The 26,710-nt window shown below is 34.0% G+C and overlaps 1 protein-coding gene across 2 annotated transcripts in view; it reads left to right on the plus strand.

Moving 5' to 3' along the window:
• The window catches only part of BLTP1 (bridge-like lipid transfer protein family member 1), a 191,784-nt gene that overhangs the window by 128,097 nt on the left and 36,977 nt on the right, over positions 1-26,710 (plus strand). The window contains exons 51-62 of one of the 2 annotated variants that reach the window (XM_060148668.1): positions 2,280-2,524; positions 4,638-4,743; positions 10,489-10,586; positions 11,329-11,514; positions 12,507-12,675; positions 14,267-14,478; positions 15,582-15,780; positions 21,083-21,142; positions 22,981-23,207; positions 23,995-24,195; positions 24,390-24,520; positions 25,778-25,901. In XM_060148668.1, coding sequence (XP_060004651.1) covers positions 2,280-2,524; positions 4,638-4,743; positions 10,489-10,586; positions 11,329-11,514; positions 12,507-12,675; positions 14,267-14,478; positions 15,582-15,780; positions 21,083-21,142; positions 22,981-23,207; positions 23,995-24,195; positions 24,390-24,520; positions 25,778-25,901 — 1,958 coding nt within the window. The remainder of the gene's footprint in view (positions 1-2,279; positions 2,525-4,637; positions 4,744-10,488; positions 10,587-11,328; positions 11,515-12,506; positions 12,676-14,266; positions 14,479-15,581; positions 15,781-21,082; positions 21,143-22,980; positions 23,208-23,994; positions 24,196-24,389; positions 24,521-25,777; positions 25,902-26,710) is intronic. The other variant, XM_060148669.1, reaches the window with a different exon arrangement.

The raw sequence follows: 26,710 nt of genomic DNA on the forward strand, positions 1-26,710 counted from the left end.
AGGTTTTTGTTTATCTGTTGCAAGATATGTTTATTTACTTAGATACCTAGGCACCTTATGTTATTGTTGTTATTACAAATGGTATATTTTATAAATAGCATTTTAAACCAGTGGTGGTATGTACAAATGCACTTGATGTTAATCTTATACTCAGCAATCATATTAAACTATTTTTATTATTGCTAATAAGATTCTGTGGAGTTTCCTAAGTAGATATTCATACCATGTGCAAATAATACTTTTGTTTCTTCCTTTCCAGTCTTTATGCCTTTTTATTTTTCTTATCTTACTATGTCTCTACTACCAAGTTCAGTAAAAGGGGTACTGTTGGCATCCTTGTTTTACTCGTATTTTTTAAGGGAATTAATATTTCACCAGTGAATATGATGTTTGCTGTAGGTTTTTGCTGGGTTATTTTTATCAGGTCAAGATAAGTTACTTTTATTCCTAGTGTGCTAAGAGTTTCTATGAATGATTGGCAAATACTTATTATTGGATACTTTTTTCTGCTTCTGTTGAAATTAAAATATTTTTTCTCCTTTATTATATTAACATAAATTACATTAATAATTTTAAAAACACATATACATATATGTGAATACATACATACATGTATGTATTTTTGTATGTATGTGTATGTATTTATTTCTGCCCTCTAGCATTTTAGGTTTTCTTTATTGAGAGGAATTTTTCTGAACATCTTTTCTTATCAGAAACAGAAGCACTTTAAAGTGAATTTCCATATTTTGCAGAGTCAGAAGTGTTGGGCCTTCAGGTATTGGGCTAAATGGCTCTTCTTGTCTGTTTATTCAGGGCATCCATGAAATAGAAGAGCCAACAGAAGCAGCAGATCAAAAGCCAAATAGTCAGTTTGGAACTAGGAAGATATGAATATTTAGGAGCAAAGAAAACATATTGTCAAATATCTAGTCAGATAACAACCCATAATTCTCCTTGCAATAAAGGAAAGGGACAAAAACAGTAGGAAAAAAAAAAGGCTATACTAGTGATAAGGGATGACCTGAGGCCTAGTATTACTTCAGTCTGTGTTTTTATTTGGTAATGTTGGTGGTAGTAATAGTAGTGGTAGCTACTGTGGAGGGCAGCCCGCACCCCTTGCAGCCTGCAAGCCATAGTCAATGACTCTGCCTGGTGAGTAAGAGGAGATCAGAGCAGTTGTGACCTATCTGGCCTTTCACGGTTGCACCAGTTGGTGAGAGAGCGTGTTTCTGTTTATGGATAACTCATTCCAAGTATAAACGTTACTGTATAGTGAGTGAATATAGTGAATGTGACATATAGGAGGTGCCCTTTAATTAGTATGTGGAAGAAAGAGAATTATTTCTGGCACAATCGAGAATACTAGGAATATATAATAAATTTTAAATGTAGGCAAAATAGGCTGTTTAATGTTTGAGTGGAGAGAATTGCTTATGTACAGAACAGTATCAGTAGATTTGATTGGTTGGAAAGGAACATGCACATATACATTAGACAGTATATGTAATAGGCAATAATAGATCTTGATTTTAACAAGGTTTCTGCTACGCCTTAATGCCCTCAATAAATAGTTGGAGAAATATAGCCTGAATAAATAGTACAGGTTGTGTATTTATAATTGTTTGAACGACTACATGCCAAATTGTTGATTTAAGTGTTTAGAACCAACAGTAAACTAAAACTCAGACCATATTCTTATTTGGAGTATGGTCCCATTATTATTGTTAAGGTCAAAGATACATGTTTTGTAAAATTTTATACTCGACGAATGTTTTCATTGAGTATAATTTAGTTGGTTTGACAATTTCACTGTTTCCTTCCATACTGAGTCAGGATCAAGAGGCAAGTTATCAACTGCTAACTATTCTCTGTGAATAAAACACTGTGCGGATTGCTGTTGTTTTGTTTTGTTTTACACTTTAATTTCTCTTGTTTTAACTCTTTCATAATAAAGGCAGTTTCTTTTCTACCTTACGTGAAATAAAGAGAACATTTACAGGTGTTTCTCTAGCACCTAACACAATGCTGGGCACCTAGTAGGCTTAATAAATGATATTTGCTGGCTTAATAATACTGGCTGATGCTTTATAGTAACCATACATATATTTAAAGATGGGAAATATTTTATAAGCAAATTTAAAATATCCTTCTCATATCTTTCAACATAGGTTTGGAAAATGCATACTTTTTTTAATAGACACATTTGTTGAACAAAGTAAGGAATGAATGAGTGAATGAGCACCTGAACAACAAACAGTAACTTTCCTTATTTCTTACAGGTGCACAGACCAGATTTACATTTGAGCTGCCAAATCACAGATTGCGTTTTACTTCAAAAGTTTCTGCCACGGATATGTCAACCATTCCTCCTTCTGCCAGTCTTAACCTTCCTCCTGTTACTATGTCAGGGAAATATATAATGGAAGAGCATGATAGTTATTCAGACCAGGTGTGGAGTATAGATGAACTGCCTTCTAAACAAGGGTACTATTTACAGGGAAATTATCTACGTTGTGTGGCAGAAGTAAGTTCACTTTTTAATTTTCTTACTCTTTGTAATTTAGGAGCCTTCAAATTTTAGTTGTACCAAAGTATGTAGTGATCAAAAAAAATCATCAAATCATTTATTCCTACAGAATTTTTTACTCTGGTGTGTGTGTGTGTGTGTGTGTGTTTACGTACACATCTGTATGTGTCTCTCTCCTTATAGTTTTATTTAAACATGCTTTTTTTTCTTGTTTTAATCATCTTTGAATTCATATTTATTATATTGGGTTTCACATGCATCTCTACAATATTTTCATGATTCATTTGATTATAAAAACGCTAAGCGTATCTAACATTTGTCAGGTGCTTCATATTCATTGACTTGTACAATCCTTAAATCAATCCTTTGAGGTAGATATTTTATTCTCATTTTACAAGTAAAGAAACTGAGCCGTTAGAGAGGTTACATGATTCATCCAGGTATACATACTTATTAACAATATAAAGGTCATACAGAGATAAAATAATTACAAGCAGATTCACAGACTAGTTTCTTTACTAAGGGAATTTGAAAGCCAGCATACATGATTCCATCATTATATTTTCCCTTTATATCTGTACAATTATCACAAGTTTAAAAAGCATTTGGATATGTTTTCATTTGATTTGTGGTAAGTAGGCCATTTGTTATCATCCTAATTTGTTATAGTAGAAAATCAAATTTAGAGAGATTAAATAACTTTCCCTAAGTCTCCCAACTATCAAATGAGAGATGTAGGAGTCACACAGTGTGCTCGTCCCTCAGCTTGCTTTGTCAGTTTGTCAGAAACAATTGCAACCTTATCAAAAATCAATTTACCAACTCTTTGTTTTATAAATTTTATTCTCTAGAATCTGAAGGATCTATAAGAATGCTCTTTGGCGTCTTTCTAGAAATATTACAGCTAAGTAGGATATATTTAAGTCTGGTTTACCTTCTTTAGACTCTGCTTGTCCTAGAACTTCTCGTGTACGAGATGCTAGAAGTCAAATATTTATTTACTAAAAGGTGGATTATAAAGCATATTTCATTTGTGCTTTCTACACTGAAGAATAAGTGTTCCAGACTGTAGTTTAGCAATACTGTTATTAATGGTTCATTTGACAGAAAATAAAACAAATCAAATGCAGTATATTGCATAGTTCCTTACTAATATTAGCTATTATAAAGGTATAAAGTTTGTAATTGGGGCAGAACGCCATCCCAGATTTACTAAGAATGCAGTTAATTACAAACATTCGAAAGAATCTAAAGTTGCATCTCTCTGAGAGTTGCCCATTTAACTATGGCCTAAAATAGACACATGTGAAAATCATCTTTGCCCATTTGATACTACTATATATAAAATAAAAGTGCCCAGTGAAACTTAGACTAAGAAGAGACTGCTACATCTCTTTTGCTGTTAACTTTTGATCAAAATGTGGACACTATCAAAGTGACAAATGTTGAAGTATTTGCCTTACTTATAAGGATGTTTCAATTCATCGCTAATATAAAACTCAACTCCAGTTAGGGCCGGCTTTCTATTTAATCTATTTATTAACTAATTCTTGCCAGAAATTTTGGGCTTTATACTAATCATGGGACATGTATTATAGTAAAGCTGACTTTAGTATATCTGATTTGCTAATTTACTCAAATGTAGCTTCATGAGAGCCATAATTTTGTTATTTTTATTCACAGCTGTATCTTTAGCACCTAATGCAGATGGTCAATAAATATTTGAATGAGTAAATACATTTACTTTCACTTATACTGGTCCATCTTTCTAACTCTACAATAGTGGTCATTAAAAATAAATATTACTCTACATAAAATTTCAATTTTGCAATCAGCAAGTTACCTAGAGTATAATTTTCATTCATTTTCAAAAGATTTCTCATACCTTATTGGCTACTGTTATTTTAAAATATGGGGGGAATGGCTCATAACAATGTCAGGCCAGTAGAGTATTGGGGAATCTGAGTATTTTTAACCCTTCTTCAGTATTTTCATTTCAAATAGCATGTAGATAATTGTTTTTCCTCAGAGTTTGGCATGACTTATGTGAGATGTATTTTAAACTAATATAGTCAATATGTTAATCTAGTATTCTGATTTTGTTTGGCAGGTTGGTTCCTTCGAACATAATCTTACAACCGATCTTCTAAACCACTTGGTATTTGTACAGAAAGTGTTCATGAAGGAAGTTAATGAAGTAATACAAAAAGTTTCTGGTAAGATGATTTGATACTTATAGTGCAGAACATACAGCAGGTTTTTATTCTCATTGGCTATATGATGGTCCATGTACCAGTGGTATGAGTATCGATCCTATCATTTAGATGAAATTGTTGAGTAACTCCCTAAAAATTCTGCATTCCTTTTTTTTTTTTTTTTTTTTTTGCGGTACGCGGGCCTCTCACTATTGTGGCCTCTCACATTGCGGAGCACAGGCTCCGGACGCGCAGGCTCGGCGGCCATGGCTCATGGGCCCAGCCGCTCCGCGGCATGTGGGATCTTCCCAGACGGGAGCACGAACCCGTGTCTCCTGCATCGGCAGGCGGACTCTCAACCACTGCGCCACCAGGGAAGCCCCTCTGCATTCCTTTTATGGCTTTCTCACCTACAGATTGTTTTGCTTATTACTTTTGTCATATGTAATATATGCATTTACAATTTATAAATTAAACAAAGGTCCCTTATGCTTCCCTTACAAAAAGAAAAAGCTTAGTGTGTGTCTGTTAACTAAACTAATCTTAATCATTTGGGAACAAAATTTAGATCAGTATTAAGATTTCGATTTTAATCTGTATCAGATGGTGACAGTATGCTGGCCACATGGTAAATTGTCTATAGCAATCCTTATTATATTTTTGCTATTCCTCAAGATCAGATTATAAGTGAGCTTCTTAATCACTATTTTATATTTTAACCAGAAATATATGTTTGATTTAAACAATTAATTGATTTTTAATTCACAAGGTAAAGTATTAAGAGGCATTAGGGTGGAAAACAAGTTGACTGTATAACAGTTCTTGAGGCTGAATATTTCAGTATGCATATAATCATGTTAAAATAATAGTTAAGCCTCATCTATAAATTGGCATCGAGAGGAGATTCCTCCATGTTGATGGATAAATTCATTCATTTTACAAATTTATTAAGTATCTAGATAGTACACTATATTTGTGATGAGTTCTCTGAATGACAAGAAGAAGGTGCTATGTCTGTGTCAAAGGAGAAATTAACGTAGCCTAAGGAATCAGAAAAGGCTTCACAGAGGAAGTCATATTCAAAACCTCACAAGTGAAGCCTCATTTGGCAAGAAAGGAGAAGTAGAGAAGATTCAGGCAGAGCTTATGGACCAGTGTTTGATAAGGCCCTGAAGGAGGACAGACCATGGATTAGGGAATTAAATTATGTAGCAGCTGTGTGAGCAAGAGATTTTCCTGGTTCTCGTGGGTTGGTTCTGGTTGTATCTGAGGTCAGGAAGCTACTTAATGATCACATTGAAGAAGCCTAGCAGAGCTATAGAATTTTACAAGTTAATATAAAAATCAGATCAATTGGTAGTCTTGGAATTTTTCTAAAAATGGTTGAATACAAACCATTAAGGGAGGGATGAATACATAGCAGAAGCCCCTTCTGCCACTGAAGGTGTCTCTACTTGGAGACCATATAGAAGTTTTAATGTGGCCCATTTACCTGGTTGATATCACATTAGAACATTGTCTATAATGTGAAAGTAAAGAATATTTCAAGTTGGTAATTTTTTATGAGTTTTAAAGAGTATTTTCAAGACTGCTATTGCTGAATATGTATAACTAAAAAACAGACTTTTCCATTAACTAATCTTGTATCTTACGGTAAAAAGCTAGGATTATAGAGTTCCTCGTATTAGTCTGGTACTGTAAGCTGTCAAAGTGGTTTTGATGAAAAAGAAAGGCTTTTCTTAACCTTTGAATTACATTCAGTTAGGAGTTATAAGTAAAGTGTATCCCTAGGTCTATGAATAATGAACTGGAAAAGAAGACTGGAAATTAATGTTCTAACCATGAAGACTTGCTAATCACTGTGAAGAATAGAGAAATCAGATAATGATGCCAAAGTCATTTAGTGGCTAGATCTGCTCCCTGAACCATTCCTTCCTGACTGTAGAGACAGCATGAACCCTAGGAAAATAGCTGAAATGTAAATCACATATCATCCAGCTGGCCCAGGGCCTCATGGAGCACAGATGTCCCCTTATCTTTTTCAAAACCAGAGAATGTAACAGATTATTGAGAGGGAATACTTAGAATCCCTGTAGCCACATTTCTTAGTATTCTCATCTCTATATTGCTTCCCTACTCTCCCATAATCTTCATGATTATTTTCCTTATTTGTTTCTTAAACTTTTTCCTCATGCTTTTCCTTCACGTTACATTTAGCTTTAGGACATTTTCTATTGCATAGGAATACTCATGTTCACAATCATCATCAAGTTTGTTAGGAAAATTCTTTTTTGAAGAATCAGTTCTTATAATCTTACTGCCCATGGATTGCCTGGGTTTCAGAAAGATGTAGATAAGCACTGACTTAGTAAAGAGAAGAGGTCTATTTTTGAGTATGTACAGCCATTTATATGTAATGAGAAATATATATATAGTGAGGTTACATTCTTACAATTGGACCAGGTCTATATTTAATTCATAACAAGGTAGAAACTGTGGATTTAATGTGACTAATAGTGTCTCTGATATTTCTATAAACTAAAAGTATTATGTAATACATTTTGTAAGAGGCAGAGCTTGTCTTTTAAATTAAAAGAAATTTTTTTTTCTGAAACTATGTAAAAGATATTCAGGATAGTGATAGATGAACAAAACAAATAGCCTTTTTTAAAAATCAACTTTATTTTTTAGAGCAGTTTTAGGTTCACGGCAAAATTGAGGGCAAGGTACAGAGATTTCCCAGATACCCTCTGCCTTCAGTCATGCATAGCCTCCCCCATTATCAAAGTCCCCCATTAGAGTGGTACGTTTGTTACAACTGACAAACCTACATTGACACACCATTATCACCAAAAGCCCATAGTTTACATTAGGATTCACTCTTGGCATTGTACATTCGGTGGGTTTGAACAAATGTATAATGACGTGTATCCATCATTATAATATCCTACAGAGTAGTTCCACTGCCCTAAAAATCCTCTGTTCTTTGCCTATTTATTCCTCCCTTGGTTGCTTCGAGGTTTTGGCCATTATGAATTAAGGTGCTGTAAACATCCATATGCAGGTTTCTGTGTGGACATAAGTTTTCATCTCCTTTTGGTAACTGACAAAGTGCAAGATTGCTGGATCATATGGATCATATAAAAGTATGTTTAGTTTTATAGGAAACTGCCAAACTGTCTTCCAAAGTGACTGTACCAGTTTGCATTCCCACCAGAAATGAATGAAAGTTCCTTTTGCTCCACATCCCCCCAGCATTTTGTGTTGTTTGTCACTGTTTTAGATTTTGGATATTCTGATGGGTGTGCAGTGGTATCTTACTGTGGTTTTAATTTGCATTTCCCTGATGACATGATGTGAAGCACCTTTTCATGTGCTTATTTGCCATCTGTATATCTTCTTTGGTGAGGTGTCTATTAAAATGTTTGGCCCATTTTTAATCAGGTTGTTTTCTTATTGTTGAGTTTAAGAGCTCTTTGCATATTTTGGATAATGGTCCTTTACAAATGTATCTTTTGGAAATATTTTCTCCCAGTTGTGGCTTGTCTTGTTATTCTCTTAACACTCTTCTCAGAGCAGAAGTTTTTAATTTTAATAAAGTCTAGCTTGGGACTTCCCTGGTGGTCCAGTGGTTAAGACTCCATGCTTCCACTGCAAGGGGTGCAAGTTTGATCCCTGGTTGGGGGACTAAGATCCCTCATTCTGTGTGGTGTGACCAAAAAAAATTAAAATTAAAATAAAAAATTTTTAAGAAGTCTAATTTATCAATTCTTTCTTTCATGGATCATGCCTTTGGTGTTGTATCCAAAAAGTCATTGTCATACAGAAGGTCATTAAGGTTTTCTCCTTTGTTATCTTATATGATTTTTGTAGTTTTGTGTTTTACCTTTAGGCCTGTGATCCATTATGAGTTAATTTTTGTGACAGGTTTAAGGTCTATATCTAGATGTATTTTTTTGCATGTATTTTTTTGTATTCTAGCAACATATGTTGAAAAGACTGTATCTTTGCTCCATTGTATTGCTTTTGCTCAATTGTATTGCCTTTGCTCATTTGTCAAAGATTAGTTGATTATATTTATGTGGATCTATTTTTGGGCTCTCCCTTCTGTTCCATTGATCTTTTTGTCTGTTATTTCACAAGTACCACACTGTCTGGATTAGCTTGTAGTTTTGAAGTCAGGTAGTTTAAGTCTTCTAGTTTTGGTCTTCTCCTTCAATATTTTATTGGCTATTCTGGGTATTTTGTCCCTTCACGTACACCTTAGAATGAGTTTGTCGATATCCACAAAATAACTTGGTAGGATTTTGGCTGGGGTTGCATTGAATCTAGAGAGCAAGTTGGGAAGAACTGACATTATCAGAGTTTTGTAGGTTTTTTCATGTAGATCTTGTATATATATTGTTAATTTATACTTAAGTATCTTATTTTTTGTGGTGCTAATGTAAATAGTATTGTGTTTTTAATTTCACATTCCACTGTTTATTGCTGGTATATAGGAAAGTGACTGACCTTTTTATATTATTAACCTTGTATCCTGCAGTCTTGCTATAATCACTTATTGGTTCCAGGAACTTCTACATAGATGATCAGGTCATTTGTGAACAGAGACAGTTTTATTTCTTCCTTCCCAATCTGTATATCTTTTTTTTCCCTTTTCTTGTTGTATTGCATTAGCTAGGACTTCTTGTATGATGTTGAAAAGAAGTGGTAAGAGTGGACATCCTTGGTTTGTACCTTATCTTAGTGAGGAAACTAAGAGCTTTTCACCATTAAGGATCATACCAGCTGTAGGTTTTTTGTAGATATTCTCTATTGAGTTGAGGAAGTTCTCTGCTCCTAGTTTACTGAGAATCTTTACTATCAATAGGTGTTGGTTTTTGTCAAATGCTTTTTCTGCATCCTGTAATATGATAATGTGATTTTTCTTCTTTAGCCTGTTGATGTGATGAATTACATTAATTGATTACCTACTAGGAAAAAACTTCCCATCCCACTTATATTTGCTCCCTGGGATGATGCTAAATTCAATATACATAGAAAAAGATGAATCATTTTAAGATAGAATATTTGAAAGGTAAGCATACAGAAAAGTTTTTACAATAAGGAGAGGAGAAGTGGAGATAGAAGTTGGATTTTAAAATATTAGAACATTATTTCCTGAATGCCACAATGCCTGGGCAACAAATGGTCTATTAATAGGAACTTTATCCCCAGGGTCCTCTGCCCGTATTTTGTTTTCATGTATAGGCCAAACGTTTATTGTCACACTCTTAATTATTACCTTATTTTTTATTTCTCTACCTTTATTTTTTCTTCCATTCTTTTTTGTTTATGACACACAAATATAAATGACAAAGGTCACATTTTTGGTTGAAGAAATTATTTCATTGTACTGTTTTTCCCTCAAATATATTTTCTCAGGTGTATAATCATGTTTGGTGTAATTATACGTATAATATCTTAATTTAGTCCTTATAAAATGTTCTTTTTTTTTTTTTCTGGCCGTACCACGCAGCTTGTGAGATCTTAGTTCTAGTTCTTATAAAATGTTCTTAATAAATATCTACATATGCAGTACTGTCCCTATCTTATAATATCTGCCTCAGTGAAATGTGACATGGCTAAAGTTCCCTGTTAAAGATTGAGTTAATGATCAGGAAAAAGAAAATGTTGTGTGTATGTGTGTTTTTAAGCACACAAAGTAGTTATTATTTTCCTTTTAAAGAAATTGCCTCAAACCTTCAATTATTTAACCTCTTTCAGGTGGAGAGCAACCTATTCCTCTTTGGAACGAACATGATGGAACAGCAGATGGAGATAAGCCTAAAATTCTACTCTATTCCCTGAACTTGCAGTTTAAGGTAACAAAAATAATAATATAATAATGATTCTTTAAGAAGTATTTTTCTACTTAATTAATGTATGCTTGTAGAAAATCCATATGATATATGAGTATGCCAAATAGAAAATAAAACTGAAGTATAACCCTGTCCGTGCACAGAAGAAGCTTTAACAATTGAATATCCTTTAGGACGTTTTCCTATTTGTATTTTTATATATGTATATATTTCTGCATTTTTAAAAACCTTGAATACCTTTCCATGTCAGAACATTTAGATCCACTTTATCTTTTTGAACAGCTGTGCTATATATTATACAGTTGTAACAATTTAACTACTTCCTTCAGATGAACCTTTTGACTTTTTTTCTAATTATTGCTGTTATAAATTACTCTGTAAGAAATATTTTGTCCAGTTAAAATAATACCTTAATAGAAACGTTATTTCCAATATTTACGATATTAGTGTTCTTAAAAATAAAAATCATTCTTACCAAATAGTTATTTACTTGTAATTAATGTATTTAACACATGAACAGTCTATATTTTAAATACAGAATACTGGAATAAAATTTAATAGCTAAAAAAGTTCCGACTGACATGAGAAATTAAAGGATGTTGCCAGTTTTATTAGTTCATCAGGCATCCTATGTGTGTTTAAAAACATGGCTGTTTTATTTATCATATATTGAAAGATTTCATTTGTGTGGGTGTACATTGTTGATTTAAGATTCTTTTTTTCCTCCAAACATATAATCTGCTAGGGTATTCAAGTAACGGCCACAACTCCCTCAATGAGAGCTGTGAGATTTGAAACTGGACTGATTGAACTGGAACTTTCGAACCGACTTCAAACCAAAGCTTCACCAGGAAGTAGCAGCTATCTGAAACTGTTTGGTAAATGCCAAGTGGATTTAAATCTGGCATTAGGACAAATTGTTAAACATCAGGTGAGTGCTGAATATGTTGATATTAAAACTCTGGCTTTTAAACTTTGCACATCAATTTAAACTACTTTAAGTATTACTATACTTTAAAAAGTATTGAGTTGAAGTTCGTAAAATCTGATTGTAAATTCTAATAAAAAATCATTTAAGAAGGCCCTTATAATTTTACCTTGGTATTTCATTGAGTATATTGGTGGTATATTGTTCAGTGCAAATGCAATCACATGAAACTTGAATCTAGTATCTTCATAAATATTCGTTTATAATTTCTCTTGATTTTGTTAAACAGTATTTTTTATTTCAACACTTTGTACTAGCATTGGTTAGTCTTTAAAATGTTACTAAGTTTCTTAGCTGTCCTGTTTGATAATGGCAAATTTTGCATGCTATAATATTAAACATGTAAAGTTTTAAAAAAAATGTGTATATATACAACAGTAAATCAGATTTCTGTTGTATAAAAATTAACTTTCACAGCTCATCAGGGAATTATACTATTATTTTTGCTAAAAATTATTATGTAGATTTAACCTTTTTCCTTCTTTAGTTTGAAGATTAAAAGTATACCAGTCACTTTTCAAAACTGAGTGGCTATATTAAAGATTATGTGGGGGAATAAATGAACAAAAATTTCATGTCATCTCTAGAAAAACAGTAATTTTTTCAAATAGAAACACAGTTCGAGAGGAGAGAGGATCTGATTATCTTGAAACATTTAATATATTGCCATTGAGGCTATGGCCCTAATCCTAGCTTTTGTATGAATTTTATGTATGACTTCCTATTTATTTCTTATATACCCATCCATATTGTATATTAATTTCAAGTGTTTATGGTACAGAGTATCAGGAATTTATCATTGACAAATAAAATAGAGAAAAATGTACTGTAGTTCTTTTAGTGAACAATACCATTAATGGTGTTAAAACTTCTAATTTTTTAAATTAAAATATTTTCCATTATTTGATTTTATTGAGCTTTTAATTTTATTTTAGGTTTATGAGGAAGCTGGTTCTGATTTTCATCAGGTTGCCTATTTTAAAACTAGAATTGGGTTAAGAAATGCCCTGCGAGAAGAAATCAGTGGTTCTTCAGATAGGGAAGCCGTGCTTATTACCCTGAATAGACCAATTGTTTATGCACAGCCTGTGGCCTTTGATAGAGGTAAGATGAAGTCTATCAATACTGTCTTGTTAGATTTAGAAATGTTTTGGTAATGCTAGAAAAAATCATCTGTAGTTTACCAGTTTAAATGCTTGACAGCTAAATGTCTCTTAAATTTGAAATGTGAGCATCCAAAAAAAGTTTCTTGCTTACTACCATCAGTTTTTGGAGTTACTTTACTTTTTAAAGTTATTTGCTTTTTACATGGATCTATAGGAATGTCTGATTCAGAATTTTAAATTTTTTGGCTTGGATAACTATTGCACCCAATTGTCTTAGCACTGTCTTTATTCATTTATTCTATAAACATTTATTGTTAACTGTCTAGAAGTGGAATACAAATATGGAAAACAGGATCTCTGCCCTCAAGGAGATCTCAGTTCAGTGGGAAAGAGAACAAAGTAGACTACAGAGTAGAGAGAGATATATATATATATACATACACACACACACACACACACACACACACACACACTTCTTTTTTTTCCCCTTATATCTGAGGGTGTCTCTCACTTTCTCTGTGCTTCTCAGAGGAGAAACTAAATTTTCAGATTCAACTTGGAGTTAGGAGTTCACCAAGGAGACAGGAAGTGAAAGCTTGTCCTATTTACCTCTGTATCTGAAGGCCCAGAACAGTCCCAGGCATGTAGTTAAGAACTAAATAAAGATTTGCCAAGTGAGAAAGAACATGAATGAATATATATGAGCACAGAGGTCTAAGAAAATACAGCAGCCACTTTTATAAAAGAAAATAATGGGAAATAAGGCTGAACGATAGATAGGATCTAATTAATGTGTCTTGGGCAAATAGGAATTGTATTTTAGAAGTAATGAAGAACCATTTATGAAGCCATAAAAGATTTAAATCGGTGGTGGGCATTGGCTGGTGATAAGACATTTTGTTAGAAAACTGCCCTTACCATTTTATTTTGCTAAATCTGGTGCACGTTTTTTTTTTTTTTTTTCATTTCTCATCTTACCAACTTTTGATCAACTTTCAACAACTCCTTAAAGTACTTTCTACTCTTTGTGTCCATGACATAACACCTGCTTTTCCTTCTACTTCTCTGGCCCCTTCATCTTTATCTCTCTTTAGACTCCTCCTTGTATATACTGCATTAAATGATGGTTTACCTTAAGTTTTCAATTCTTGTTACAAACTCAAATGTCTTCGACTTCTCTCTCTAAATCACACTTTATTAATGTATACTCCCAGTATTACGTACCTCTCCTTCAAGAATTTTTAACTGTTGCAACAGAAAGCTGTATATGGTCAAGGTCCATGTGTGTTTTCATTTGTTATTCCATGCCAATGCCTAGCATATATAGTAGGCATTTCACAACTAATTCATTGAATGAATGAATGGACCTGGATTTTCTTCTTTTGCCACTTTGCAGTCGCCTGCTTTCTGCTTTTTTCATTTCTCAAGTTGACTGTATCCTCTTAGATCCTTTCAAATTCTAATGCTACAATTTTCTGGGAGTAATTTTTATTAATCAACAGGATTTTGCAGCTCTAGAGGTTTACTTGCCATATAGCTTTACAGTTTTTATTTTAATTTTCCTTCTGCCCTGTCTTAATTATCAAAAGCTGTGCTGTTTTGGCTGAATTATAAGGCTGCCTATGACAATTGGAATGAACAACGAATGGCTTTACATAAAGATATTCATATGGCTACAAAGGAAGTGGTAGATATGTTGCCTGGTATCCAGCAAACGTCAGCCCAGGCGTTTGGGACTCTCTTCCTCCAGCTCACTGTGAATGATCTGGGAATTTGCCTGCCTATCACAAATACTGCACAGGTATAAAAAATCGAATCACAGTCCAAGATTAAGAGCCAGACATTTCTAGAAACCATTTTTATGTATATAGAGTATAACAATAAGCTTTTCAGGATAACAGTTTATAATTTGAGTTTAGTAGATAGCAATTAAGATTGAACTCCTTCAACCGTTATTTATCCACAGTGTATTAAATATCAATTTCATGAGACTTTTCTCTGAAGCATTCTGATATGCCTCATAATAGTAATGAGATTGACACCCATCTAATAAATCTTAATTTTTACCTTGGAAAATAAGCAGCTTAGTTTTCAAAATTTTTTATTTGTTTTGTATTTAGCCAAGACATCTTTGGCATACACTTGATAATAAAATAGAAACAAAGGATATTTAAGGGTGCTATATAATAATGTTTAATAACTTTATCTAAAACGGGGTAGGGAATTTCAAAATTCTTTTAAACTATAATATTTAATGGTAACAAAACTTCCAAGTTATGTGTACTGGATAAAGCAAAAATTTACTCTTTGTGATTTAGGACCAGTTCTCAGGAATACATATTTGCATGCACATGTGTGTGAGGGAAAAGGCTGTGAACCCCTTGTTAGGCTAAGAAGTTACAGTTATAACAAACACAGAGGTCTACATTTTACTGTTATAATATACCTTAACCTGTAACCAGTTGTTGAATGAATTTATCTTTAAGTATTTTGTTTGGCAAAACAGTGTTAAGAAAAACTCTGAGTTGAGGATTGGCAACGTGGTATGTTTGTGCTTCAGGAGTTCAAAAATGATAATATTTTAATGACATGATGGACAGAGCTCAGGAAGGCCTTACACACCAGGGATGGTTGTCAAAATGAAAATGTTCCCCACAAACTAAAAGGCTTGAGATAAAAAGAACAGATATTTAGCCTTTTGCAAGTTTAGTTTAAAAAAAATGCACATGGCAATGCATTTCACATGAGCAATTTAATTTTAAAAGTAGGCATCTTTCTAAACTGCTTTTTAATGAAGCTCTCTAGGGTTGACCCTTTCTAGATGTTTGATCTTATGAATCCTGTGAGGTTTCCAAATTTTAAAAGTTGTCACCTTTTGTCTCATTTCTTTAATATATTTTGCAGTCTAATCACACTGGAGACCTTGACACTGGTTCTGCTTTAGTACTGACCATTGAAAGTACTCTCATCACTGCTTGTTCTTCAGAATCTCTAGTTAGTAAAGGGCATTTCAAAAACTTTTGTATCCGTTTTGCTGATGGCTTTGAGACATCATGGGATGACTGGAAACCAGAAATTCGTGGGGACCTAGTGATGAATGCCTGTGAGTATCTTTTATTTTCTGTATGAGGTTTTGAATTTTTTAAAATTAAAAAGTAACCCCAGTGTCTTCGTAAGTAAAACTGAAGGATGTTCATATAGAGGAATGTTATTCGACTTTGTGACATAAAGCCTATTTCTAATTAAACATATCAGAACATATTTGTGAAAAACTGTAGCTTTCAGTAGTTTGGGTAAGTAAACCAACTAGGTATTCTTTTTGATGGTACAACATTTGAACATTTGCTCACTCCCTGATTTTTCCTGTAATTGATTCATTAATGACCAGGCAAAGTGTCTTTGTTCTGTGGGGATCTTGAAACAAAGTGGTAAATGTGTAAGATCCAGTTCATCCTATAACATAATACAGGATAACCGGGAGCAGGGATTCCAGCCATAAGTAAGTCCACAATGTAGTTTACAGAGTATAATTTGTGTGAATTCCTCTGATTCTATTATGCCCCATTAAACACAGCTTTAGTTATTCCTCTGGTTGTGAATAACTAAAGCTGTGTTTATATGCTATTTTGAAGGTACAGGGATTTATTTTTATTTTAAATATTACAGCAGAGTTGATAAAGCATCATTAATCTATTTTTAATTAATTTTTATTGGAGTATAGTTGCTTTACAATGTTGTGTTATCATTAATCTTAATAATGAAGAAAAATTATATTTGAAGAATTAAAGGTTGTGGACTAAAATTCCTCAGCTAATCTGTAAAACAAAATTAATTACTTTTCAGAAGGCGGTATGCCATTATTTAGCAATTTTTTCCTCTCTTCACTGGAAGAAAATCTTCTTTCCAGTTCTGGGTTTTCTTTGAGTATTGGGAGAACTTTCGAGTGTTTTTATATCAAAAATTGAAGTTTTAGCATTTAATATTGGCTAAAATTTTAGGTAAAATTTTTTGGTTTTGAATGCTTTGCATTTAGATAATTCATAGGTAAAATACTAGGATTTCTTTGAAATACTTCAGGTTATTAAGAAGACTTGATATCAAAATACTCATGCCTAATACCCAAAAGACCAAAATTAGCCTTCATCAGAAATTTTTACAAGTAATCATTTTACATGGTTCTTATATATGTTTTAAAAAGTCACCATAACTGTCTTTTGTTTGTGTGTTTTTTTCCTTAAAATAAATTTAAACCTATTGATTTTTATTAAGATGACATTTTGCCATCATTATAGTCATACTGGATAGAATATATTTGGAAGCAAGGAAGGATACCATTTCCTTAGCAGTTTAAACAAAGGGAAAATGCATAAGAAATATGCCTCTGACTCAAAGTCAAAAACACATACTAAAAAATATAAACAATAACTCAGCACCTCAGTGGATATTATACCAGCAAAGTAGAACACTAACATGCTGATAATTGTGATAATCATAATTTATTTGGGGTTTTGGAGGGTATCAAATGACTTGTTTTTGTAACATGCTTATTGTTTGGTGTTTTGGGAGAGTGGCAAATGAGATGAGTAGAGTAGTTGTTTTGCTGACATAAAAGAATTCCAAATTACAGATTCACCAATTAGTTTACTATTTTGTAGTTTTTATTAGTGTAGTTTTTATTAGGAGTAAGTATACTTGGATATAACTGACAATTTTTTTAAAAAAAGAGTTGAGTTTAGGGCAGAGAAATAAGGAAAAGTAGGATTATGCCTTAGGATTTTTTTTCACAGATCATTTAAAAATCATGCCTTACAGAAACAGAAATGTAGATCAATGGAACAGGATAGAAAGCCCAGATATAAACCCACGCACGTATGGTCACCTTATGTTTGATAAAGGAGGCAAGAATATACAGTGGAGAAAAGACAGCTTCTTCAATAAGTGGTGCTGAGAAAACTGGACAGCTACATGTAAAAGAATGAAATTAGAACACTCCCAACACCATACACAAAAATAAACTCAAAATGGATTAAAGACCTGAATGTAAGGCCAGACACTATCAAACTCTTAGAGGAAAACATAGGCAGAACACTCCATGACATAAATCACAGCAAGATCCTTTTAGACCCACCTCCTTGAGAAATGGAAATAAAAATGAAAATAAACAAATGGGGCCTAATGAAACTTAAAAGCTTTTGCACAGCAAAGGAAAGCATAAACAAGACCAAAAGACAACCCTCAGAATGGGAGAAAATATTTGCAAACGAATAAACTGACAAAGGATTAATCTCCAAAATGTACAAGCAGCTCATGCAGCTCAATATCAAAAAAACAAACAACCTAATCAAAAAATGGGCAGAAGACCTAAATAGACATTTCTCCGAAGAAGATATACCGATTGCCAACAAACACATGAACGGATGCTCAACATCACTAATCATTAGAGAAATGCAAATCAAAACTACAACGAGGAATCACCTCACACCAGTCAGAATGGCCAGCATCAAAAAAATCTACAAACGATAAATGCTGGAGAGGGTGTGGAGAAAAGGGAACCCTCTTGCACTGTTGGTGGAAATGTAAATTGATACAGCCACTATGGAGAACAATATGGAAGTTCCTTAAAAAACTAAAAATAGAACTACCATACGACCCAGCAATCCCACTACTGGGCATATACCCTGAGAAAACCATAATTCCAGAAGAGTCATGTACCACAATGTTCATTGCAGCTCTATTTACAATAGCCAGGACATGGAAGCAACCTAAGTGTCCACTGACAGATGAATGGATAAAGAATATGTGGCATATATATACAGTGGAATATTAGCCATTAAAAGAAATGAAATTGAGGTATTTGTAGTGAGGTGGATGGACCTAGAGTCTGTCATACAGGGTGAAGTAGGTCAGAAAGAGAAAAACAAATACTGTATGCTAACACATATATATGGAATCTAAAAAAAAAAAAATGGCTCTGACGAACCTAGGAGCAGGACAGGAATAAAGACACAGATGTAGAGAACGGACTTGAGGACACGGGGAGGGGGAAGGATAAGCTGTGACAAAGAGAGTGGCATGGACATACATACACTACCAAATGTAAAATAGGTAGCTGGTGGGAAGCAGCCGCATAGCACAGGGAGATCAGCTGGGTGCTTTGTGACCACCTAGCGGGGTGGGATAGGGAGGGTGGGAGGGAGACGCAAGAGGGAGGAGATATGGGGATATATGTATACGTATAGCTGATTTACTTTGTTATACAGCAGAAACTAACACAACATTGTAAAGCAATTATACTCTAGTAAAGATGTTAAAAAAAAAAAAATCATGCCCTAGAAAAAAGATGGCCCTGTGTCAGTAATTCCCTGGTGGTCCAGTGGTTAGGACTTGGCGCTTTCACTGGCGGGGCCCAGGTTTTATCCCTGGTTGGGGAATTAAGACTGCAAGCCAAGTGGCGTGGCCAAAAAAAAAAAAAAAAGCGTGGTGTAATTTCCTCTCTAGGTGATAATATTTTGGGGGGAAGTGCAATAAAAATTAGGACAATCTATAGGAAGGGTTCCATGGACCCCTTAAATAGTAAAGATTAGACGCTTTTCTTTAACATGTATTTAGAAAAACTAAACCGTTAGAAGTTTGAAAAATTCCAAGCTTTCTGCTAACACCTGGGTAGCAGCATTTGGTTGTCACAGCAGGAATACTGCCATCCTGGATTCTGGTTGGTCCAACTCAGAGATGACAGGTACAATGGGAAAGAGCCCAGTTGGTTTCCTACTTCTCACTTTCAGGATTCAGATCTACTCCTAAGAATTTTAATGTTCCTTATTAATTCATCATACCTCTGTATTCTATGAATTTACATAATCTTCTTTTAGCTTAATATTCAAAAATGCTCTAGCACTTCTTGGGATTGGAAGTCCCCGATGTTTTCTACCCTTTTTAAATTTACTGTTTCTTACTTTCATTTGGCCTTAGTTTTATTACTCCAATTTCAGAAGCTTTTCTTTTCATTCTAGCAGTCTTAAGATTTGAAAGGGTAGTCTAGGTTTTTTTTGCTCTGATTTATAACTATGACATTAAAGGTGAATTAGGCAATCTTTTACCCCCAAACAAGATCTAATTCTTTTTTATAATTTGTATGTGAGGCACAAGTACCATATGGTTCAAAAGTATAATTTAGATTTTAAAGTTATTGGCACCATCTTAAAAAATACATAATAGAAATTGTCATTTATAGACCCTTTCTCCCAAAATAAATTGTAGTATTTCCTTTTTTTTTTTAATTAATTTATTTATTTGGCTGTGCCGGGTCTTAGTTGTGGCATGCGGGATCTAGTTCCCTGACCAGGGATCAAACCCAGGCCCCCTGCATTGGGAGCGTGGAGTCTTAACCACTGGACCACCAGGGAAGTCCCTAAATTGTAGTATTTCTACAACTCACATTTGCATAACATTTGAATACCAGTTTAGAATATGGAATGAATTGCAAAAGGACATTTTATTTACGGTATATATACTGTCAGGTTTAGATTGAAATTTGGTTTCCATTAAGGATTACTGAGAAAGGGTCTTAATTCTATCTTTAGGCTCTACTTTGTTTAAAAGTTATTTCAAGGATGGTATGTCTTTTGTTGATTTAATTAACCTCTTAAAAAAGCTGAAATTATCTGATTAAAGCTAAGAAGTAGTAAATGTTTCAAAGTTAAAGTTAGATATGTTCTGGGGATAGGTCCATGACCTTAGGAGGCTGACCTTATGAGGTTGACATCATGGCAGGCAATCTTTTTTTTTTCCCTCATAAAATGATCCTTGTCAAAGTAAAAGACAAGGTTGATGAATCATGTCTGTGACCTAATGTGGCAGTTCTTAGTTATCAAAAAATCATTTAAAAATTATTTGCATTCTCAAAGTGCCATTCACTCATGATGGTACAAATTGTCATAGCATCTGGAAACTAGAGTTTCAGAGTTGGCCAGGTATTGTCACTCAGATAAGGAAATCACATGCAGAATGTAAAGATAAAACTGGAGTCAAATCTTTTTTTCTTTATTGAGGTATGGTTGATTTACAATATATTAGTTTCAGGTGTATGCAGTTTAGTTCTTAAAATCGATAAAAATAAAATATTGTGAGATATGACATAGACATCATAAGTCATCTAAGGTAGCCCTTTCATTCTCCAGATTAGAAACTGAAACCTAATACACTAAGATGTATCAGATAGATAACTAATAAGAACCTGCTGTGTAAAATAAATAAATTAATAAATTAAATTTAAAAAAAAGAAACTGAAACCTAGAGAGGCTAGTAATCCTGTTTAGGTAATCATTTTTGGAAGAAAAATTGCAGTGTAATATTTAATCACAAGCATAATTTTATTGAAACTTACTTTGGGGTTGATTTTTGTGCAGGTGTAGTTCCAGATGGTACCTATGAAGTATGTTCCAGGACTACAGGACAAGCAGCTGCTGGTAAGTTCACCTTTGGTATTAATTTTGCTATATATATCTGGTAGAATTCTGCTTTTTTTATCCATTTTTCCTGCCTTTATATTAGAGGCTCTTTTAACTAAACTCATTCTGGTATTCCCTAATTTTTAAAAACTATTTTGCAATAATATTAGCATATTTTTATTTATCTAACAATTAATTAGACACCATCAGTGTACAAGATACACTACAAAATGTTTTGGGAAAGACAAAGATGAATAAGATATACTTTCTATGCCATATAAGTTTAAATTCTAATAAGGTAGTTACAGCTCTGCAGCATAACTAAACTGCAATAAGTGATAAGTTCAAAAAATATATAAAATTCCAATTGCTAATGAAATTTACAGGAGGGAGATAAAATTTCTAAATTTCAAAGGATACTGGAATGAGAGAAAGCTTTATGGAAGAAAAAGCATTTAAACAAGGACTTGAAAGATGGATAAAATTGTTTCTTAAGCAAAAACTGGAAAATATGAATAGAGAAAATTCAGGCGGAGAGACTAATTCCTGTCATGATGTCAGAACACAGTGTCTAGTTAGAGTTGTCCAAATTGGCTGGAATAGAGTTATGTGAAAATAAGATGAGAAAAATCTGAAATCCCAAATTAAGGAATTTGGACTTCATTTGGTGGACAGTGAGAAAGCCATTGAGTTTTTTTGAGCAAGAAAGCAGATGTGACAGTATCAAAGGGACACTTTCAAGGATTAGAGAGGAGAAAAATCTAGGAAACTGGTTAGGAGATAACCATAGAAGTAATAATCTGTCTTAACTAAGATGACAGCATAGTGTAAATTTTTATTATTTTTACTGGTATAAAACTAGGGCAAGATAAATGGAGATGTTTATTTAAGAGCGCTTAAAATGTTGAGAGGGGAGAAGCTGATTAAATGAGCAGAGTTCCTTTCCTCCTTACTCTTCCTCCTATCCTCCAAAACCTAGTCTCAGTGCTCATCCTAAGTAAACTGTCTCAGAAAATAGCAAGGCCTGCAGTCCCCACAGACAGAGAACTGAAAAGGTTAGGAGATTTCCAGCAGTAATGTTAGAAGGAAAAGGTGATAACTGAGGTAAACATACATATTGGGAGGAAGGTCACATAAAAGTCTTTGTCAGGGGCCTTGTTTATAAGCAACAACAACATACTCAAACTGGCTTAACTAAAAGGGGGAACTTGTTAAAAGAACATTTGCAGATCACAGTTAAACTTAGGAATGGCTATCTCAGTGAAGAGAAGGAACCAGGTCAATTCAGGGGCCCTAAGGAACTACTGGAAACAAGATCCCAGCTGTCACCAGGGCTCTTTCCAGCTCTTGTCTTTGCTTCTCTCCGGCTGCTTCATTTGTGCTTATTGCTGACCTCCTGAAACATGGCAGGAAACATGGCTGCGAGCAGCTCATGAGCCTCATGCCCCACCCTCAGTCACTAGAGAAGGACCGGTCTTTTCTCAAGTCCAGGGAAGGATTCTTAGTTTTCCAACTTTGACCCTTACTCAGACTAATCATCTAATTAATTCTGGCTAATGAGGGGGGCTGTGCCAGTTCTCCTACTGTGGTCATGGGAAGGTAGGTCAGCTAGGGGGGTAGGCGAGGGGGGAATTCATAGGCCACATGGGAAAAAGAGTGCTGAAAACAGAGGAACAATAGGTGCACCCTACACAATAGGGGGATCAATCCCATAGTCTCATGCTTCTGACAGATCTAGCTGTGAGAGACATTAGTTATTACACAGAGCCATCATCCACTTTATTCCCTGAATGTAGAATTATTTAAATTTCTATACTCAAGACTTAACCAAAAACGTCACTTCTTTATTTAAACAGAAAGTAGTAGTGCTGGAACCTGGACACTCAATGTATTGTGGAAAATGTGTGGGATTGATGTCCACATGGATCCTAACATTGGCAAAAGACTTAACGCTCTGGGCAATACCCTTACAACACTGACAGGAGAGGAGGACACAGATGACATTGCCGATCTAAATTCAGTGAACATAGCTGACCTGTCAGATGAAGATGAAGTTGACACTATGTCTCCCACTATCCATACTGTAAGTAAACTCACAGTTAGACTTTTTCAGGACTGGCTTTTACCCTGAGAAAGGGATATTATTAGGTCAGTGTTATTTACTGTAGTCGCTAATTGTGGAGGAAGGAAGGGAGTGGTGGTCCTCTGTGTCTACATTTATATAATATTGTTTTTTTAATTCCATAATATTGTCTTTTAATTGAATTCCTTGTTTCATAACGGCTGTCAACCAACTTGTGCCTTAACCTACAGGTAACATGTTAACAGTAACAGCAAAGTGCAAGCAGATCTGTAGAGACAGAAAGTAGATCAGTGGTTGCCTAGGACTGGGAGAGTTTAGGGGGTTGGGAGAGGGGATGGGAAGAGACTGCTAATGTTATGAGGTTTTGTTTGGGAGGCGGTGAAAATGTTCTAAATAGATTCTGATGATGGCTGCACAACTTTGTGACTATACTAAAAACCACTATAAACCATTATACATTTTAATAGGGTCAATTTTATGGCATGTGAATTATCTCAATATTGATGTTCAAAAATGAAAGTCAAAAGCAAAGTGCACCCACACAAAATAAAGTATACATTTAAAAAAATGTGTATTTCCATTTATACTGTACATATTCTATAGTATCAGATTGATTAGTTATTAGTTAAACTTATTATTTATTAGTTAAAAAGAAAGTTTCTCTCTGCTTTCATTCTATTATCAACGTAAAAACTTTTTTGAAACATCTTTTAACTACTGTATCATGAAATAGTTTTGTTCTTGGAAAGAAATTTTTAAAAAATTAACATTACTGTTTACCATTTAGAGTTCAGAGGAAAGTTCAGTAAGTGGAGATGGCCACAAGCTCACCTTTGGGCAACGACTTGTAAATCACCTCCTAGGCCTGAGGCCTCCACATCAGCGCTATTCTGTTCCTGCAGAGTATCTGTGTAACCCAGAGATGTGGGCCTCCCCTCAGTCTAGCCAGTCCCATCTGAAAGCATGCAGAGCTCACTCATGGGGAAACGTAGGTAGCAACTAAATGGATTCCTTATGAAAATGAAGGGGTTTGAATCACTGGAGAATTCCAATCATCTTACTTAATATAGATGGCTTTGATTCTTGCATGCTTCCTTTGATTTAAAGTGTTATTTCTGTGATAGGGTAGATTTGCTTTGTGACCTGAGGGTGTTACTGACAGACATGCTTTTGATTTTTCAGGAAGCTGTAGATCATCGAAGACAAGGAGCATCTTGTAGCCAGCCAGGAGAACTTAGAGGAAGAAAAATTATGAAGCGTATAGTGGATATCAGAGAACTGAATGAACAGGCCAAAGTAATAGATGATCTTAAGTATGTATAATGATTTTTAATTTAGTATAGTATTCCCTAATAATAGAATAGATTTTAAATGTGAAGGAAACTAGATTGGGGCCAGTACAACCCATTTAGTTTATAAATGAGATCACCAAGGTCCAGAAAAGTTTGGTGATTTGTCTGAGATCATACATTCATTAGTGATAAAGTTAGAAATGTTAGTCTAGTGCTCATCACAGCTCCCCATTTCTGAGAAGTTTATGACTGACTTTATGTCACATATATGCATCTCTACGTGTATATACATGTATCTTCACATATGTATGTAAATATGAGTGTTTTGCTAACAGTATGTTTGGAATGCAAATTTTTGAGAGAGGAAGAAAATTTAGAATTTATTAAGTACCTATTGTGATTCTGACGTGTTATCTCAATTTAATCCTCACAACATTTCTATGAGATTAGATGGCATTATCCAAACTTTATAGATGAGAAAACTGGCTCGGAGAGATTAAAGAATTGGAATTTGAACCTGTGTTTGTCTGAATTCAAACTTCATGCTTTTTGCTTGCCTGTATTAGCAGTTTACTAGAACTGAAGTGAGGGTAGGGCAAGCCAAGAGGGGGGAGTAGGCGGAAGTCATTTTTTTCTTTATCTGTAGCCTGCTAAATAGTACTGACTAGGTAATACTTGCTCTGTAAGACTAAATATTCTTCTTGCCAAACTGAAATTTTTGTTTTCCCCAAAGGTGGAAAACATACTTCATCTTTTCTAATCTTTGTACTCCTGTATCTGTGTTTTTTTGCATTCGAGGATTTTACAGAAATGTATACATTGTACAGTGAAAGGTATTTGCTAAAAACTTGTCTGTAAAATCAGTTTTGATACAGTGATTCACGTTTTCCTGTTGACTTACATTACAGTTTGAGTTTTGTTATCAGGGGAAAACTGACTTGAAGCAAAATATACTTCCCCCCGTAAAATCTTACCTGAGGCTTAAATTATGTGTAAAATATTACATACAGATACTATTCTGCTAAGTGGTTCCATAGCTTTCCTGAGATTATCACAGAGACTCTTGATGTAGAAATGGATAAGAACCATTTCCTAAAACATTAGAGAAAGTTTTTTTTTTTACAGTTTGCCAGATATGAGTATTAAGTTTATGCAGGATTTTGGCCTGTCCATACATAATCTTTGATATTCTGATAGAGAATTTTAAAAGGAGCAAGTAAAAATCACTTTTACTTTGTTACCTCATTACACTAACTGCCATATTTGTTTTTTATCCAGAAAACTAGGTGCAAGTGAAGGAACCATAAACCAGGAAATTCAACGTTATCAACAATTAGAATCTGTTGCTGTGAATGATATTAGAAGAGATGTTCGTAAAAAATTACGGAGGTCCAGTATGCGAGTGAGTAAACATTTAAGGAGAATTTTATTAAAGTAGACTATGTAAACATTTTATCACTTTATGAAATTTTATGATGATACTTATGTTGTTCTCTTTCTTCCTCCATTGCTAGTGATAACACTTGATTTGTGTATCTCATGTCTACTATGTACCAGGCACTGTTTAAAGCACTTTACATTCAATAACCCATTAAATCTTTACAACAACCCTATGTGGTAGCTTATATTATTTTCCCCATTTTAAAGATGAGGAAACTGAGGCACAGAGAGGTCAAGCAATTTGACCAAGGTTATACAGCCAGTAATTCCAGTGGAGCCAAGATTCAAACCTAAACAGTGGAATTCTACAGTTTATGCCCTTAGCCACTGTGTTCTGTCTGCCTTTCATGAAGTCATACTTTCTTTTTTGTCTCTAATTCAAATGTGAAATTTTTTGAGATGTCCATTCTACCCTTCCCATTTTCCACAGAAGATTTTACTCTTAGCCACTACATACTGTCAGCACTTTATTCTTACCTTTATTATTTGCATATTTAGTTGCCCTTACTAGTATTTGAGTCTCTTAAAGAACAAGTTGTTTATCTTTGACCTTACTTTCTACCACATTCTGGGATTTAGTCCAATTGCTGTGAAATAAATATATAGATAGATGTACTAGAAAAATAGAGCAGAAAATAATTCTAAAACTTATTCAAATGGAGGTAGGTTGCTTTGGGTCAAGGTGGTCTTGTTAGTAGAAAAACTAATTTTTAAAAATATAGTCAGCAAAACCCTCCAGTTTTTTTTAACCAGAATATGGTTTTGGGGTGT

This window comes from Lagenorhynchus albirostris, chromosome 4, assembly GCF_949774975.1.
Source record: "Lagenorhynchus albirostris chromosome 4, mLagAlb1.1, whole genome shotgun sequence".
Classification (NCBI taxonomy): Eukaryota; Metazoa; Chordata; class Mammalia; order Artiodactyla; family Delphinidae; genus Lagenorhynchus; species Lagenorhynchus albirostris.